This window comes from Doryrhamphus excisus, chromosome 11, assembly GCF_030265055.1.
Source record: "Doryrhamphus excisus isolate RoL2022-K1 chromosome 11, RoL_Dexc_1.0, whole genome shotgun sequence".
In the NCBI taxonomy this organism is placed as follows: domain Eukaryota; kingdom Metazoa; phylum Chordata; class Actinopteri; order Syngnathiformes; family Syngnathidae; genus Doryrhamphus; species Doryrhamphus excisus.
Genome location: NC_080476.1, coordinates 8,105,255 through 8,118,067, shown reverse-complemented (window position 1 = coordinate 8,118,067; position 12,813 = coordinate 8,105,255). Strand labels below are relative to the sequence as shown.

General features: G+C 42.6%; 2 protein-coding genes across 2 annotated transcripts; one reads left to right on the top strand and one right to left on the bottom strand.

Annotated features, from left to right (window-relative positions):
• Window positions 1-520: 520 nt before the first annotated feature.
• Window positions 521-4,399, top strand: tmem45b (transmembrane protein 45B). The gene is made up of 6 exons (XM_058086210.1): window positions 521-647; window positions 1,034-1,245; window positions 1,321-1,533; window positions 2,188-2,372; window positions 2,468-2,610; window positions 3,499-4,399. Exons 2-6 carry the CDS (start codon window positions 1,056-1,058, stop codon window positions 3,608-3,610), a joined length of 843 nt encoding a protein of 280 aa, XP_057942193.1. The 5' UTR covers window positions 521-647; window positions 1,034-1,055; the 3' UTR covers window positions 3,611-4,399.
• On the bottom strand, window positions 3,358-11,968 carry nfrkb (nuclear factor related to kappaB binding protein). Its single transcript, XM_058086209.1, has 26 exons — window positions 11,848-11,968; window positions 11,410-11,547; window positions 11,141-11,339; window positions 10,935-11,062; window positions 10,691-10,862; window positions 10,492-10,596; window positions 10,343-10,416; window positions 10,191-10,272; window positions 9,697-9,886; window positions 9,522-9,633; window positions 9,317-9,443; window positions 9,113-9,190; window positions 8,965-9,041; window positions 8,834-8,880; window positions 8,706-8,766; window positions 8,440-8,614; window positions 8,252-8,358; window positions 8,053-8,176; window positions 7,298-7,377; window positions 7,026-7,222; window positions 6,682-6,943; window positions 6,404-6,583; window positions 5,080-5,814; window positions 4,424-4,530; window positions 4,195-4,330; window positions 3,358-4,100 (listed from the first exon to the last, which is right to left on the bottom strand). The coding sequence occupies exons 2-26, from the start codon at window positions 11,533-11,535 to the stop codon at window positions 3,960-3,962; spliced, it is 3,822 nt and encodes a 1,273-aa protein (XP_057942192.1). The 5' UTR covers window positions 11,536-11,547; window positions 11,848-11,968; the 3' UTR covers window positions 3,358-3,959.
• Window positions 11,969-12,813: the final 845 nt, after the last annotated feature.

Sequence of the window (12,813 nt, the reverse complement as noted above, 5' to 3'; positions counted from 1 at the left end):
CTACACAGTACATTGTACAATGACTCTGGCAATCCAACAAAGAGCTTGCCAACTCCAGTCAAAAATCATAACTTAACAATACGACTATTTACCTTTCTTTGGTCATGAGGGGGGAGGGGGGGGGGGGGGGGGGGGTCGATCAACAATGAAATATTCTTTGTCGTCTTTTAGTGCACTTTTCTTGTTTCCGGGGCTGTACTGTCTCCATGCGGCAAATAGGTAGAGAAAGCGGGATGGGTAATACCAAGTATTAAGGGGGGTGTTATATTACCGGAGATCAAACATGCTACTATTTCGCTGGCAAATGATATAAGTAAAGAAAGGCAACAAGATATTATCGTAAGACAATACATATATGTATAAATCGGAATTATGTGATTATATTCGGGGGGGTTATATTGGCTGGATCTGTTTTTTGCGGGAAAATTGACGCCCCCCCCCCATCCTCTATGCAAATTACGCCCTTGTCCTGGAGGATGTGTCTCAGGAGGAAGTGCGCCAACAAAATTGGCAAAGCAAATGTTGGGTGGGGCCAATACGTCATGCGTGCACACACATACCACATTCATACCGTGTGACAGATGGCAAGGTCCGGACACCTGCAAGAAATCTAGAACTTTCTTTCGGAATCGGTGGCAGAAGTTAAGGTATGCCTTGTGTTAATTGTGCCAAATATCACAATATCATCAGCATTTTTCTCGTCCTGTACGAGAAAAACTGGTCTGACGTGTATTTTAGTCACCTGTGCGTGTCCTGATGGCAAACACAGACAACAGGGAGGAACAAAAGGACTTCTGTAAAATCAACTTACTATGGGTTTCAAATGTGGAAACAGATTGGTTTATTAACACCTGTAGAAGTTTATTTGACTTATGCCCCATTTTATTGTATATTCTGGTTTTGTGGTAAATGTAGTTTTCACACATGCTTTCCTTATCAATATCTCAAGATGGAGTTCTCAGCCTGTACTTTAAACTGTCCATCCACTCAACAGATAAAAGTGCTAACCAACATTTCTTGTGTATTATTTCAGGGAGAATATTGTTGGCCAAACTATGGCTAACTTTGGAGGACACGCCATCCCCGGCTCTTTCTTCTTGCTCTTTGGATTTTGGCTGACGGTGAAACACACTCTCCGGCACTACTGGAGGACAACTCATCCCAAAAGCAGAGCTGCTTTGCCTCCTTTCTTTAAACGGATGGACTACATTGAAGGAAGCGTCCAAATCTTTGCCTCATTCGTTGGTCAGTCTTTCTTCTAAATGTGTCATTGAAATTCCGACTTCAAAACGACTCTAACTTTATGTGCTCCCGTCTCAGGCATCATGGTGGAGCAATTTGTGGTGGATGGACCGCATGCTCATCTTTACAACACGCAGAACGATTCATGGGTTAAGCTGATGAACTGGCAGCACAGCACCATGTATCTCTTTTTTGGCATTTGTGGAATAGCGTTGGTTGTGAGCACTAAGTCCAAACTGGTGCCTGTTGGTGTGGACCGCTTTTCCCTCTCTTTGGCTCTTTTTGTAGAAGGTAAGAGGAAACAACACAGTCAACAATTTGTGGACATGAAACGCAAACTGACCAATCACAGAGCAGCACAAACAGGCTCACAAATCAATATTACTTGTTCCATTTTCTTACCTTTTTTTGCTATTCAAAAGTTATTTGCCACAAGTCACTTTTTCATAGTTTTACATGCATAAAACAATTCTAAATGCATATGATGAATGAAAGAGATAAATCAACAATTGAAAGACACAAAGTGGCAGCAAAGTTAACAGAAACCACCTTTGTGTTTTGGCAGTTATTTTCTGAAATCAGTCGTTTCACACTATCTTTATCAAAATGCTGCAGCTTTCTTTGGCTCCACTTTGGGTTATATTTGAGCTGTGATCAAAATACATTTCAGAAAGAACATAATATTGACAGTAAAATATGGTGGTGGTAGTGTGATGGCCTGGGGCTTTTTTGCTGCATCAGGACCTGGCAGACTAGATGACTTTGATGTGGAAGAACCTGAACCTTGACCTCAACTCCATTGGGCTGAACGAGTTTAGTGGTCGATACCATCTTATAGTTTCACTTCTGTAACAGCCAGTTGTCCCAATACTTTTGCCTATGTAGTGTATCCATCAACATCTGTCAGCACCCGTGTTGCTACTTAGCTAGCATGTTTCTTTGCAGGCTTTCTGTTCTACTACCATGTGCACAGTCGCCCCCAACTGGACGCTCACATCCACTCCCTGCTCCTGGTGGCGGTGTTCAGTGGGTCAGCCAGCACCATGATGGAGGTGTTCATGAGAGACCACATTATTCTGGAGCTGCTGAGAGCCCTCTTGTTCATCCTGCAGGGTTCATGGTTCTACCAGGTTATATACGACACAAGTCACCAGACATGTTATTCGGAATACTTCCACAGAGCCGATATAAGAGCTGTATCGAATAATGGATGTTGTCATTACAGATTGGTTTTGTACTCTACCCACCCAGTGGACCAAAGTGGGATTTGACTTCGCATAACAACGTCATGTTTGTCACAATGTGCTTCTGCTGGCATTTGGCTGTGGCCATGTTGGTCGTCACCTGCACCTCTGCTGCCGTTTGGATGTGAGTATAGTCTCCTGTCTTTGTACTGCCTCGGGCTTACATGCTCTGTGCATTCTGAGTTCGCAGAGATTGTGCTCCCTTGTGTATAATAGGGACACCCATTTATAGTCGAACCCTGCATGTTTTCTGCATGCAGAAAACTACTCAATATTGATTCCAATTGACAAAAATGTAATGGAGAGGGAACAACAATACAGTAGGTATTGCTGGAATCAGAAAACATAATATGGTCAGGGCTACTCCCTGAAAAAACGATTTTAAGTATTTTTCTGGCATTTAGTGCTGACCCCAGGAACAAAAATCATGTATTTTTTCTGTTGATATAGCTGAACTTGGGAGGTCTGGAAAAGAAAACATCACACTGTGTATAAATGTATTTTGTTACTTATTTTCTTGGTAACATAAATTTGCTCTTCCACTGAGCAGTTAAGACGCTTCCCTGTGTCCTCGAGTGCCAGTTATGGTTCTATGGTTATCGTTATCTTTATCTTCAGTAGTGACATCATCAAATAAAACTTTGCATAGGGCCTCAATTTGGCCACATGCAAACTCAAAGGTTGTATTTGATCTTTTTGGAGTATTTTTATTCAATTCCAAATAACACCACTTTTGGGGTTTCCACTGTAAAATGCACCTAAACCTGTAATTTTTTGCTGATGTTTTCTGAACATCCATCTGAAAACTCCCCTGTCAGGTTTGTGACTCAAGAAGCAGTTTTATTTACATAAAATATGCCTCACTTGTATTATAAGGGCTGCTTAAGGCTGGCAAAGTACATGGCTTTCATATCAACGAGTAGTACTAGTAGACAGTACTAGTAATATCTAATTATCAGTGCCTATCACAACATGTTTAACCTGAATTTTATCTTTTTTTCCCTTCCAAAAGCACCATGAGGAGATTCTCCAAAGGACGACAAGACATTGAGATAGTGCTGCGAAATACGTCACACAACAGAAGTTCAGAGAAAGCTTTACTTGAAGAGTCAGAGGAGGAATAATGACTGAAAATGTAGTTTTGTCATGTTCAAAATTATTATTATCACAGTATAACTAAAAATCTGACTGATATGAGAAACCTTGAGTTGAAATCTCATCTTAATATGGTCCAAAATGCATACATGCAAACACCTAAGACGTAAGGAATAGACATACATCTTATACAGAGTGAAGGTGTGAGCTTTAAGCAGCGATATTGTTTATAATTCAACATTCTGCTGTAATAAGTAAATTAAATGTACTTTCATTGAAGGTAATGTCTGACACTGATAACGAATAACTACATACAGAAATGTTACAGGAACACAAATAACTACTAACTAATAGTTAACTGAAGATGGCTTGCTGAAATCATTGAGGTGGTGCAGGTGGAAGATCAGGCGGACATTTTAGTGATGGAGCCGTTGTGACGACGACTGTGGAGACAGATTTAGGGGAAGCCGTTGCCATGTGTTGCTGAAGCTGTTGGGCCTGAACTGTCTGGATGCGAACCTGAATGGGAGAGAGTTGTGAAGGCAAGGTGTCCGCAAAATCACATGACTGATTATTCATGATATTCATGCAGTGGGTTTGCATTGAAGCCAACCTGCGTGGCCTGTCCTTGCTGCTGTAGCTGCTGGAACTGCTGTGCCGTGACAAAGCTAACTGGTTTGTTCCCAGCGATCAGCTTGGCGCCTGCAGGCATGGTGGTCAGTATGATGTTCCTCCCCAAGCTGCTGATACTGCATGGATAACACAAGAAGATGTAAGTGTGCACCACTAACAGGAAAAAATGGTCCCAATATGTTAAATAAAGGGCATATGTTCAAACTTACTTTGTGTTGAGACTTCCCTTCACAATAGGTGTAGTCACCACACTTTTACTTTTGAGTGGTTGGTTGAGGACAGAAAGAGGCACTGTGATCCGTGCAGGTAGCTTCCCCTATGGCAAGTTGAATCAAACAAAAATATATCATCAAAATACACAGTCATTTGATTCCTGAAGGATTTAGCTTGGGGAAAAAAAATGAATCTGATGACCACTGAAGTAATTTGTCACTTGACTAATTTGAACCTTCGGGGTATTTACAAAACACAAAGGTCAGGTGAGGTTATTTTTTGCACTAGGGCTCCCTCTACAGTTGTAAAGTGGAAGTAAACTAAACACTGCTTTTCACTGAGGGCCATATTGCAATTATGGCTGCCCTCAAAATGCCACTTATAACCTTATGATATTACAATTACCCATGCATTTGATTATTATGGTTACTACCAAATTGATAACGCAGTACAAATTTTCTGTCAAAATGAAAACAAATACATTCAGAAGGAAAAAGGCAAATTCCACAAATTGTTTTTAGATTACGGGTTGCCATAATGGTCTTAGTTGTGGAAGAACTATATCATTTTGTATTGTCAGTAAAGGGTTAGAAATTAATGAACAGATGCAATGTAATCAATATATGATATAGGAAATAATAAATCCTCTTACTGTTTGTGTGTTGACCACAGTGGCAGGGACCTGGCGCACAGTGGCGGTGGCTGCTCCCAGCTTGAGAGGAGAAGTGGAGGCTCCAGAGGCCACCGTGATGCCCTTAGCACCAGCTACCACGTTGGCGGACATGGTCATGACGTTGGCACAAGTGGACACTGTGGGTGGCTTGCTGCCACTTGTGGAGGCCATAGTGATGGTCTGACCCTGTTTCTGTGGGATCACCCCAAGGCCTGGCATGATACGGATGGTGGTGCCGCTCTTGTCTGGGGACGTGACTGTGGAGAAAGTGCGAGATTTCTGTTCCGCCACAGTGACAGCCAGCGTGGGCATGAGACGTATGGCTGTGTCTCCTGTGGCTTTCAACAGGGTGGAAGCCATGGGTGCAGCTTTAGTGGTGGGGGCCTCCCCTGTGCAGGATACAGCAGCGGTGACGGCGGAGGCTGACGGGTGCGGGGGTGTGACGTGGAGAGTGGCTGATATGCTCTTGTTGCCGCCCCCTGTGGCGGTGCCCAGGAAGTCTGGAGTCAGTTTGACTGTAGTGACTGGAGACTTGGTGAGAGTCGCCATCATGTCTGGGGTGATCCGGAGCACCGTTTGACCTTTGGCATCTGTGGTGATGGACGAAGGCGGAAGACGCAAGACATCTTTACCCTGGATGCGAAGGTTTGTGGCAGTGAGCGGAATTCCTGCTGCTCCTGGAGCTTTCACTCCTAACTGGCCAGTGATGGACACCTACAATACAATAGATGGACATTGACATCTTAATCCACGTTACTTGCCTGCTTTTAATTGCTTTAATGACTTACAATCATATTGACTTGTGTTCACCTCACTGAACGTTTGAGGCTGGAAAGACTATCAAAGCTAGTGCTTTAGTTAGCCAACCCACAACTATGGTGCGTTTAAGGACCACCGAACAATGTGCTACATCTTAACATTATCAGTGAAGCATAAGGACAAATTTTACCACATGCTTGCTATTCATTTTACCTCTATTATTACACATTTATAAATAATTAGACTTACTGTTTTCTGCACAAAAACAGCCAATTTTCAGAGATTCCCCCAATAATTTTATGATAAAAATTATATTCATTTAAAATTCAATTTAATTACATATAGAAGCATATCATAGGATTGAGAGCTTTTTAAGGGTGCGTTTCTAAGTGCTTGTAGTTACAGTTTGCGCTGTCACACAGCAGGGTTTCTCAATATAATGCTACAGAGTTAGCATGGCCACCACTGCAAGCTATAAGCTACCATAAAAATGAACATATTGTTAAATGACTGCCTCTCTTACAGTGACAATCAACCTGTGTACCTGTTTGATGTTGGGGCTGGCCACTCCTTGCAGCACAGCAGGCGTTGTAGTTGGATTGCTGACTGGGCTACCGGGTGAGCCAGTCTGAGGTTTGGCCACGGTTACTGTGGAGACCGATAGAGTGCTCGGCATCTGGACTGGACTGCCAGACTGGCCCCTCAGAGGCACCGACATCACTGCCTGTTATGTACATGATACAGACACAAGGAGGTAATTCTATGTTTTGTATAGACAATAGCCAGAAAAAATCCAACACATGAACTAATTTGCTCTTTTACCTGAGGGATGCCCTTGGCCGCCACTGACACCGGCATCCTGATCTGATGAGGGCTCTGATGGACCAATGCAGCCTGCTGATTTACTGCTGGAGAGCCCAGTCCAGGTTGAGCAGAGACAACCCTCACCTGAGGGAGGGAGCTTGCTGCCAGGTGACTCACTATCCGTGCCGTGTGTTGGGAAGTGACAGGCTGTGATGCAGCTTGACTGTTGGGCAAGATGGACCCCAGTTGAGACAAGGAAGGAGGAGACATGAGGAGGACGCTGCAGGAGAGACAATTGATTTCAAGGTAAATGAATTGCAAAGGGTGTGTTGCAACACAGACAAGACAAAGTAAAAACAAACCCAGTGCTGGTTTTAATTGCATCAGGGACAGCAGTCTTTATTGGTGTGGACACTGTGCAGGGTAAGGGTGACTTTGGGGTCCCGGGTGTGTTTAGGTTAGGCGTAGAGGGGGTTGGTGACATGGGACTGGAACCTATATCCTGCCCTGCTTCCAAAGATCCAGAGGTTTTACTACCTCCATCTTTGCTTCCAGATTTCTGAAAACAGAGAAGGATTTGAAATTTGGTACTTCTAAGTAAGACATCATAAAATGAATGAGGTAGTTATCTCACAGGCTTGGATGCAGGTTTAGGCTTCTGCTGCAGAGCTTTTCTTGCTTTTGCAGCAGCAGCTTGAGCTTGGTGGATCCTCTCTGGGTGGGTTAAAAGAAAACTAATAATAGCACAACAAAGAAATTATTGTAGCATTGGTGGACACTTTATGATGTACTGTGATTGAACCCCTTAGCCATACAGCAGTGTGGCTAATTGAATTACAAGCTATAAAGGGAACTCGCATAGGCTTCTCAAGCCATCAGAGATCCCAAGAGGTGATTACTCAATATATGGTAACATTCTGACTCTTGGTGTCATCTTGGAAAAAATGCTAAAATCATCACACAGCAACTCAAGAGGCTCCCTCTGGTGGACACAGGCAGGGCCCTGGTACAGCCAATTAAATGTTTTGGTTGGAAGAAATACATGATGGGAAACTGTTGAAATGTTTTTTTTCTATACTCAATAGTACTTGTATATTCCTTACCTACCTTTTTAGTGTTAAGTTACTGTGTGATGATTTTAGCACAAGCTCCTGCAATTTCCGATGGGTTGGCAAGCTTGTTGTGAGTTTTCTCGTAGATTGGCTAATGAAGAGCTGCCTGGTCCTCACGGACTATTTTCATCAGGTACAAATTTGTTTTCCTCTCTAAGTTTAGCGGGTGCGGTTTAAACACTGGTACGTCTTATACACTGGAAATTACTGAAACTCTTTGCGGTACTGCAGTGCAGTACTACATTTTAAGTGTTAGTGTATGTGTATTGCCGCTTACCAAACTCTTCCTGACTACGACTGCGGTGAAGATAGATCCACAGTTTGCGTCCGATATCGTACTTCACACAGGGATCTTTCTCATAGTGTAGTCTATCCAGAGCCCCACTGACAACGGTGTTCACCTACATGGCATAAGCAAAATCCTCTTTAATGCCGATGTCATCAAAAAAGACAAAGTGGTATAAGTGAATCTTGACCTGTGCACTTGTGACATCTGGGGCAAGAAACTGCGAGTCCTTGAGCAGTTCACAGATCTCTGCACGAGTTCCCTCTCCATTGGGTAGCCGGGCTGCTGCGTCCCTCACTAAAAAGAACAAAAATGGGTCAAAATGTAGCAGTTTGCTTGAAACACACACTTGAAGCCACAGCAAGGAGAAGCTCTGACCTAGAGAGAGGATCGTGACATATGGTGGGCGGTTCGAGCGGAGCAGGGTGTGTTCCCGGGCTTTGTTGAGAGACATCTCCTTATCAAACACTCCCTTAACAGGCCCCACCACAGATTCAAAGCCGTGCATCCGAAACGTGAAGGCTCTGTGAGGTTGATTGTACCGCTGCTGCTCCTAATCAGCACAAACCAATGAAATGTCAGCTTATGTAGACATCTACAAAAAAACAACAAAAAAACAAGGCGCACGAAATAAAGTAAGATACCTGAATTTGGAACAGCTGTCTCTCATCTCCTGTGCTGGGTCTCACCACATAATCAGTTGACCTGTTAAAAAAATACATTCACTCTCATAATAATTCTTTGCGGTACATTTGCGTAGATTGAGACCTACACTCGTGGCATTGGGGGTGTCATCTCTAAGAGCTCTTCACTTTCTGTCTGTGGGTGACATCAATATTGTTTAACATCAACACAGATACAATATGTGCAACATCATCTGTGCGTGTACACTGTATAGAATACCTTGACAACCAAATCTTTGGAGTCCAGCCACAGTTGACAAAGTGCAATGAGGTCCTTCTCTGCATCGTGAGTGGGGCCTGAAATAAGTATCATCACGGATGTGTATCACAGCATCCATCAGGACTTTCACTCTATTTATCCGTCTTACCGATCCACCTCCACTGCTGCGTTTCATCAACAAATTCCACAAATGGCAGGAAACCACTGGGGAGAGCCATTACACCTTCTGGAAAATATATTAGAGAGAGGAAAACAATGATTAAATCTTTAGTGGATGTACAGCAATTTTTCCACCAAAGGTTCCATTTGGTTTCTCTTTTGATCATCATCATCACATCACAAGTTTACATACCTTTACTTTCTCCTGCAAGAAACTGCAGCGCATGGAGGACCAATTCAGACCAACAGGAGGCAGAAGAAAACCAGGAGTTGAGCGAACTGGCAGGAGATAACTGCCACATTTGGACTTTTTCCTCCAACTGAAAGCAGATCAACACAAATGTTGGTGGTTTCACACACAGACTAACAAGGAAGCGAGATGAATTCATACACTGTACCACTGAAGTGCTGGCAAGATGCTCGGCCCTCAAGATGGTCTCCAACAAGCTGAAGAAACTGACAGCAAGTTCTTCAACTACAACCGGGCTGCTTTGAGGTTCCTCCAAGATTCTGCAAGAATGACAGTTATTTGCTTGTAGCCTTAAGACAGGATCAGGTCTACGGTATACATACTCCTCCTTGATGTTGGCCAGTGGTATCGATGGAGTGTCTGGCAGGGAGTTCATGTTTGCCACAGGGACTGATGAGTTTTCCGAAGTAAGAGCATCACAAGGATCCTCGGCTTCCACTTTGACCGTCTTAATTTTCTTCTTCCTTCTCTCATCTTTAATCTTTTTCTTGGGTAGAGACAGGTCAAAGAGTGCTGGTAGAAAAACAAGAGATGTGTCAGTAAAACAAGGTGTCACATGTGCACCAGCCTCACCAGTGATGTCATCATCACAATGTGCAGCTCTGATGAATTCCATGCCCAAGAGGATTAAGGTCATGCTAGATAAGAGTAGCTCTCACGCTAATATTTACCCTTTTTTGACATGTGGGCTCATTTGTATTGCCAGTTATGTGTTGACTTATCTTCAGGGCATTGTAAATCGATACAAAGATGGTTGCTAAATTATGAGGCGTGTACACCCTTGTGTGTAATGTCGCTTTTGAATGAATCAACTCACATAATGCTGCTTTGCGACCAATATTAGCCCTGGAGAGAATGTCACAGAGGTGGATGTCTGAGGTCATCAAGTCTGGATGGTCCTGAGGAGAAGAATGATTGGTGAGTAACTGAACACTAAATCTACTTTAATCCCATCAAGAAATAATTTACTGGTTGTCGTTTCCTCTTTTCCCGATGGTGCTGGAGCATGGCCTTCAAGTCCTGTTCTCCAAGCTGGATTTTTTCTGCCACAAATGACATTTTTTCTTAAGAAAACATTCCAGTGGAGTGAATAGATACCACAACTAAATTATTCTTACCAGTCGTCTTCATATCTTGTGTGGAAAGGCTGGGCAGAACTCTGAGTGAGACGGTGGGTGTCGGGGAGGAGGGCGATTGTGGCGCCGGTGTCCACAAGGATAGATCTATAAACATGTGGGTTAAAAAAAAAAGTAATAATGTATGTAATTCACTCTGCTGAGTTAAAACTCAGAGTGCAACCGAAGAAAACAGACTGACCATCTTCGTCAGATGAAGCATTACTGTCGCAGCACTCCATTTTAACCTCCTTTAAGATGCGTCTTAGTCTTCTTTTAACCTTTTGCTCACGTATTTCAGCGTGACTCCTTGTCTGTTGCTTTCTTTTCGGTGGAAAGTCCAGACCGTTGTGAACTGCAAAATCCAGCAACTCCTACAGCAAGAACAGAAATATTAAAATCAAACTGATGCATGAGATTGCAGCTGCAAATTCCGCAACAAATACCTTCCGGGAGACGAGGATTTGTTTCAGCAGTCTGTGGTAGTACTGCTGGAGAGAGTGCAACTGTCGTCTTTGCTGAGACTTGGCACACAACTGTCTGTACTTGACCACTTCAGGGTTGAAGTAGCCATCTGGGTTCATTGAGGTAATGAGCAAAAACATCACCAATATGTTATGTTTATGAGTTGATTGATCAGTCTGTTAATTACCTCGGAATAACTTTTGTGCAAGATGAAGGGGGTTTCCAAAATGAAAGTTTCTATTGTTGAAGAGGTCGTTAATTGTGCTGCTCTGCTCTTTGTCGTTGTCAGGGAACTGTGGTAAAAACTGACTGAGGTGTTGCTTCTGGGAGTCTGACAGTACTTCATTCCAGGTGCTTTCACTCATCACAGAGAAGAAGATTTCAGGCTGATGACAAAACATTGGGACATTTTAACAACGCAATGTCAAACGAGGAATTGAATTGCACATCACTCACGTCTTCAAGTAGTTCCTCTGGGAGGCTGACCCTGCAGTTACCCAGCATGCACTCCTCAGTGATCTGACCGTCTTCTTCCTCTTTTGGCTCAAGAGGGTCTGTTAGAATGTGAGTGAGGACATCCATTCTCCTCCTCTTCTGCTGACACACAGTAACCCACAACAAATTTATTAAAAATGCAGAATGACACCATCGCAAATATCGCTTCTAAAAAGTAACCCAACAAACAACTAGCATGTCTTTATTGCCAAACAAGGGCGTTTGTTTGTAGCATAACTTTAGCACACAGCTATTTGGCATGTTCCTCGACTTTGTAACGTATTAAGCCTTATATACTGGCAAAAATATAATACAGGTACACTGTTGGTATATTGACATACTTGCACGCCCAGAGTGAATTTTTTTTGTTTGTCAAAACGGTCTAAAGTTAGCGCTTACCTCTGTTTTGAGGTTTTGAGAGCCTGTCGAGGGACTGTTTTAACGACGGACGGTTCTCTTCCTCTATTCTAATAGGATGTCATGGATTGACGCTCTCAGCTTGCTACCCCCCTCCACAGGCAATGGCGTGAACTACGGTAATACGTGTATTTACTATCTTATTAAGTTGTCGTGCAACTGTGATGTCTTTGTTTCTCAAATAGAACTTGACATTGCTTAACATTATTTTGATAAGACTTAACAAGTCAGAAAAGGCACTACTTTAGCTCTGACTGTACACAGATATTAAATACAACCCATAAGATAATGTTAGCATCGATGATGCACCGTATAGCCTAACAAATATCCAATACTTTTAGAATTAAAAATTAAAACTTAAAATTAAAATGTCTAAAAAAATAATAGAAAAATAAAACATGTATTTTTGGGCTTTTAAGAGCCTCTCTCTGCAAAGTCTTTAAATCTAAATCATGGAATTGATCTACTGGTCTGGCCACGTAATTGACAAGATCTTCTCAACGAGAAGCTCGGGTTCAGGGGAACCTTTCTGCCCTGACGGAACCGTATATGATGGACATCATCATTAAAATACCAAATTTAATGTGCTTGCAATCTTTAGTGAGTGTTAAGGTTAAGGTGACCAAAAACGTGATGAAACATGTGTAATAATAATAACCATAGTTTGCAAGGTTATTGCTTGGTACTCAGGCCCTAATAATAATAATCATAATGATATAAATACAATAATAATCTTATTTTTTTTAACCATACTTGAATAAAAATCCCAAACATTTCAAAGCAATTGAAATGCATCCATTTGTAAATCAGTTGAAAAGAAATAAAAACTTTTGAAGAGCTGCCTGATCCAGTTGCTCCTCCTCTCCATGATGCAGTTATGAAGGAGAATGACAGTCCCCCAAGCTCTCATAAAAGAGTCAGAGAGAGAAAGAGGGGCCGGGACCCCCA

Excerpts from the sequence above, each read along its gene's own strand:
- tmem45b (XM_058086210.1), top strand. The coding sequence starts at position 1,056 with ATGGCTAACTTTGGAGGACACGCCATCCCCGGCTCTTTCTTCTTGCTC. Across the intron at positions 1,534-2,187 it reads TTTGGCTCTTTTTGTAGAAG|GCTTTCTGTTCTACTACCAT; the intron begins GTAAGAGGAAAC and ends GTTTCTTTGCAG. Across the intron at positions 2,373-2,467 it reads AGGGTTCATGGTTCTACCAG|ATTGGTTTTGTACTCTACCC; the intron begins GTTATATACGAC and ends TTGTCATTACAG.
- nfrkb (XM_058086209.1), bottom strand. The coding sequence starts at position 11,535 with ATGGATGTCCTCACTCACATTCTAACAGACCCTCTTGAGCCAAAAGAG. Across the intron at positions 8,359-8,439 it reads TGTCACGATCCTCTCTCTAG|TGAGGGACGCAGCAGCCCGG; the intron begins GTCAGAGCTTCT and ends TGTTCTTTTTAG. Across the intron at positions 4,531-5,079 it reads CTGTGGTCAACACACAAACA|GGGAAGCTACCTGCACGGAT; the intron begins GTAAGAGGATTT and ends AACTTGCCATAG.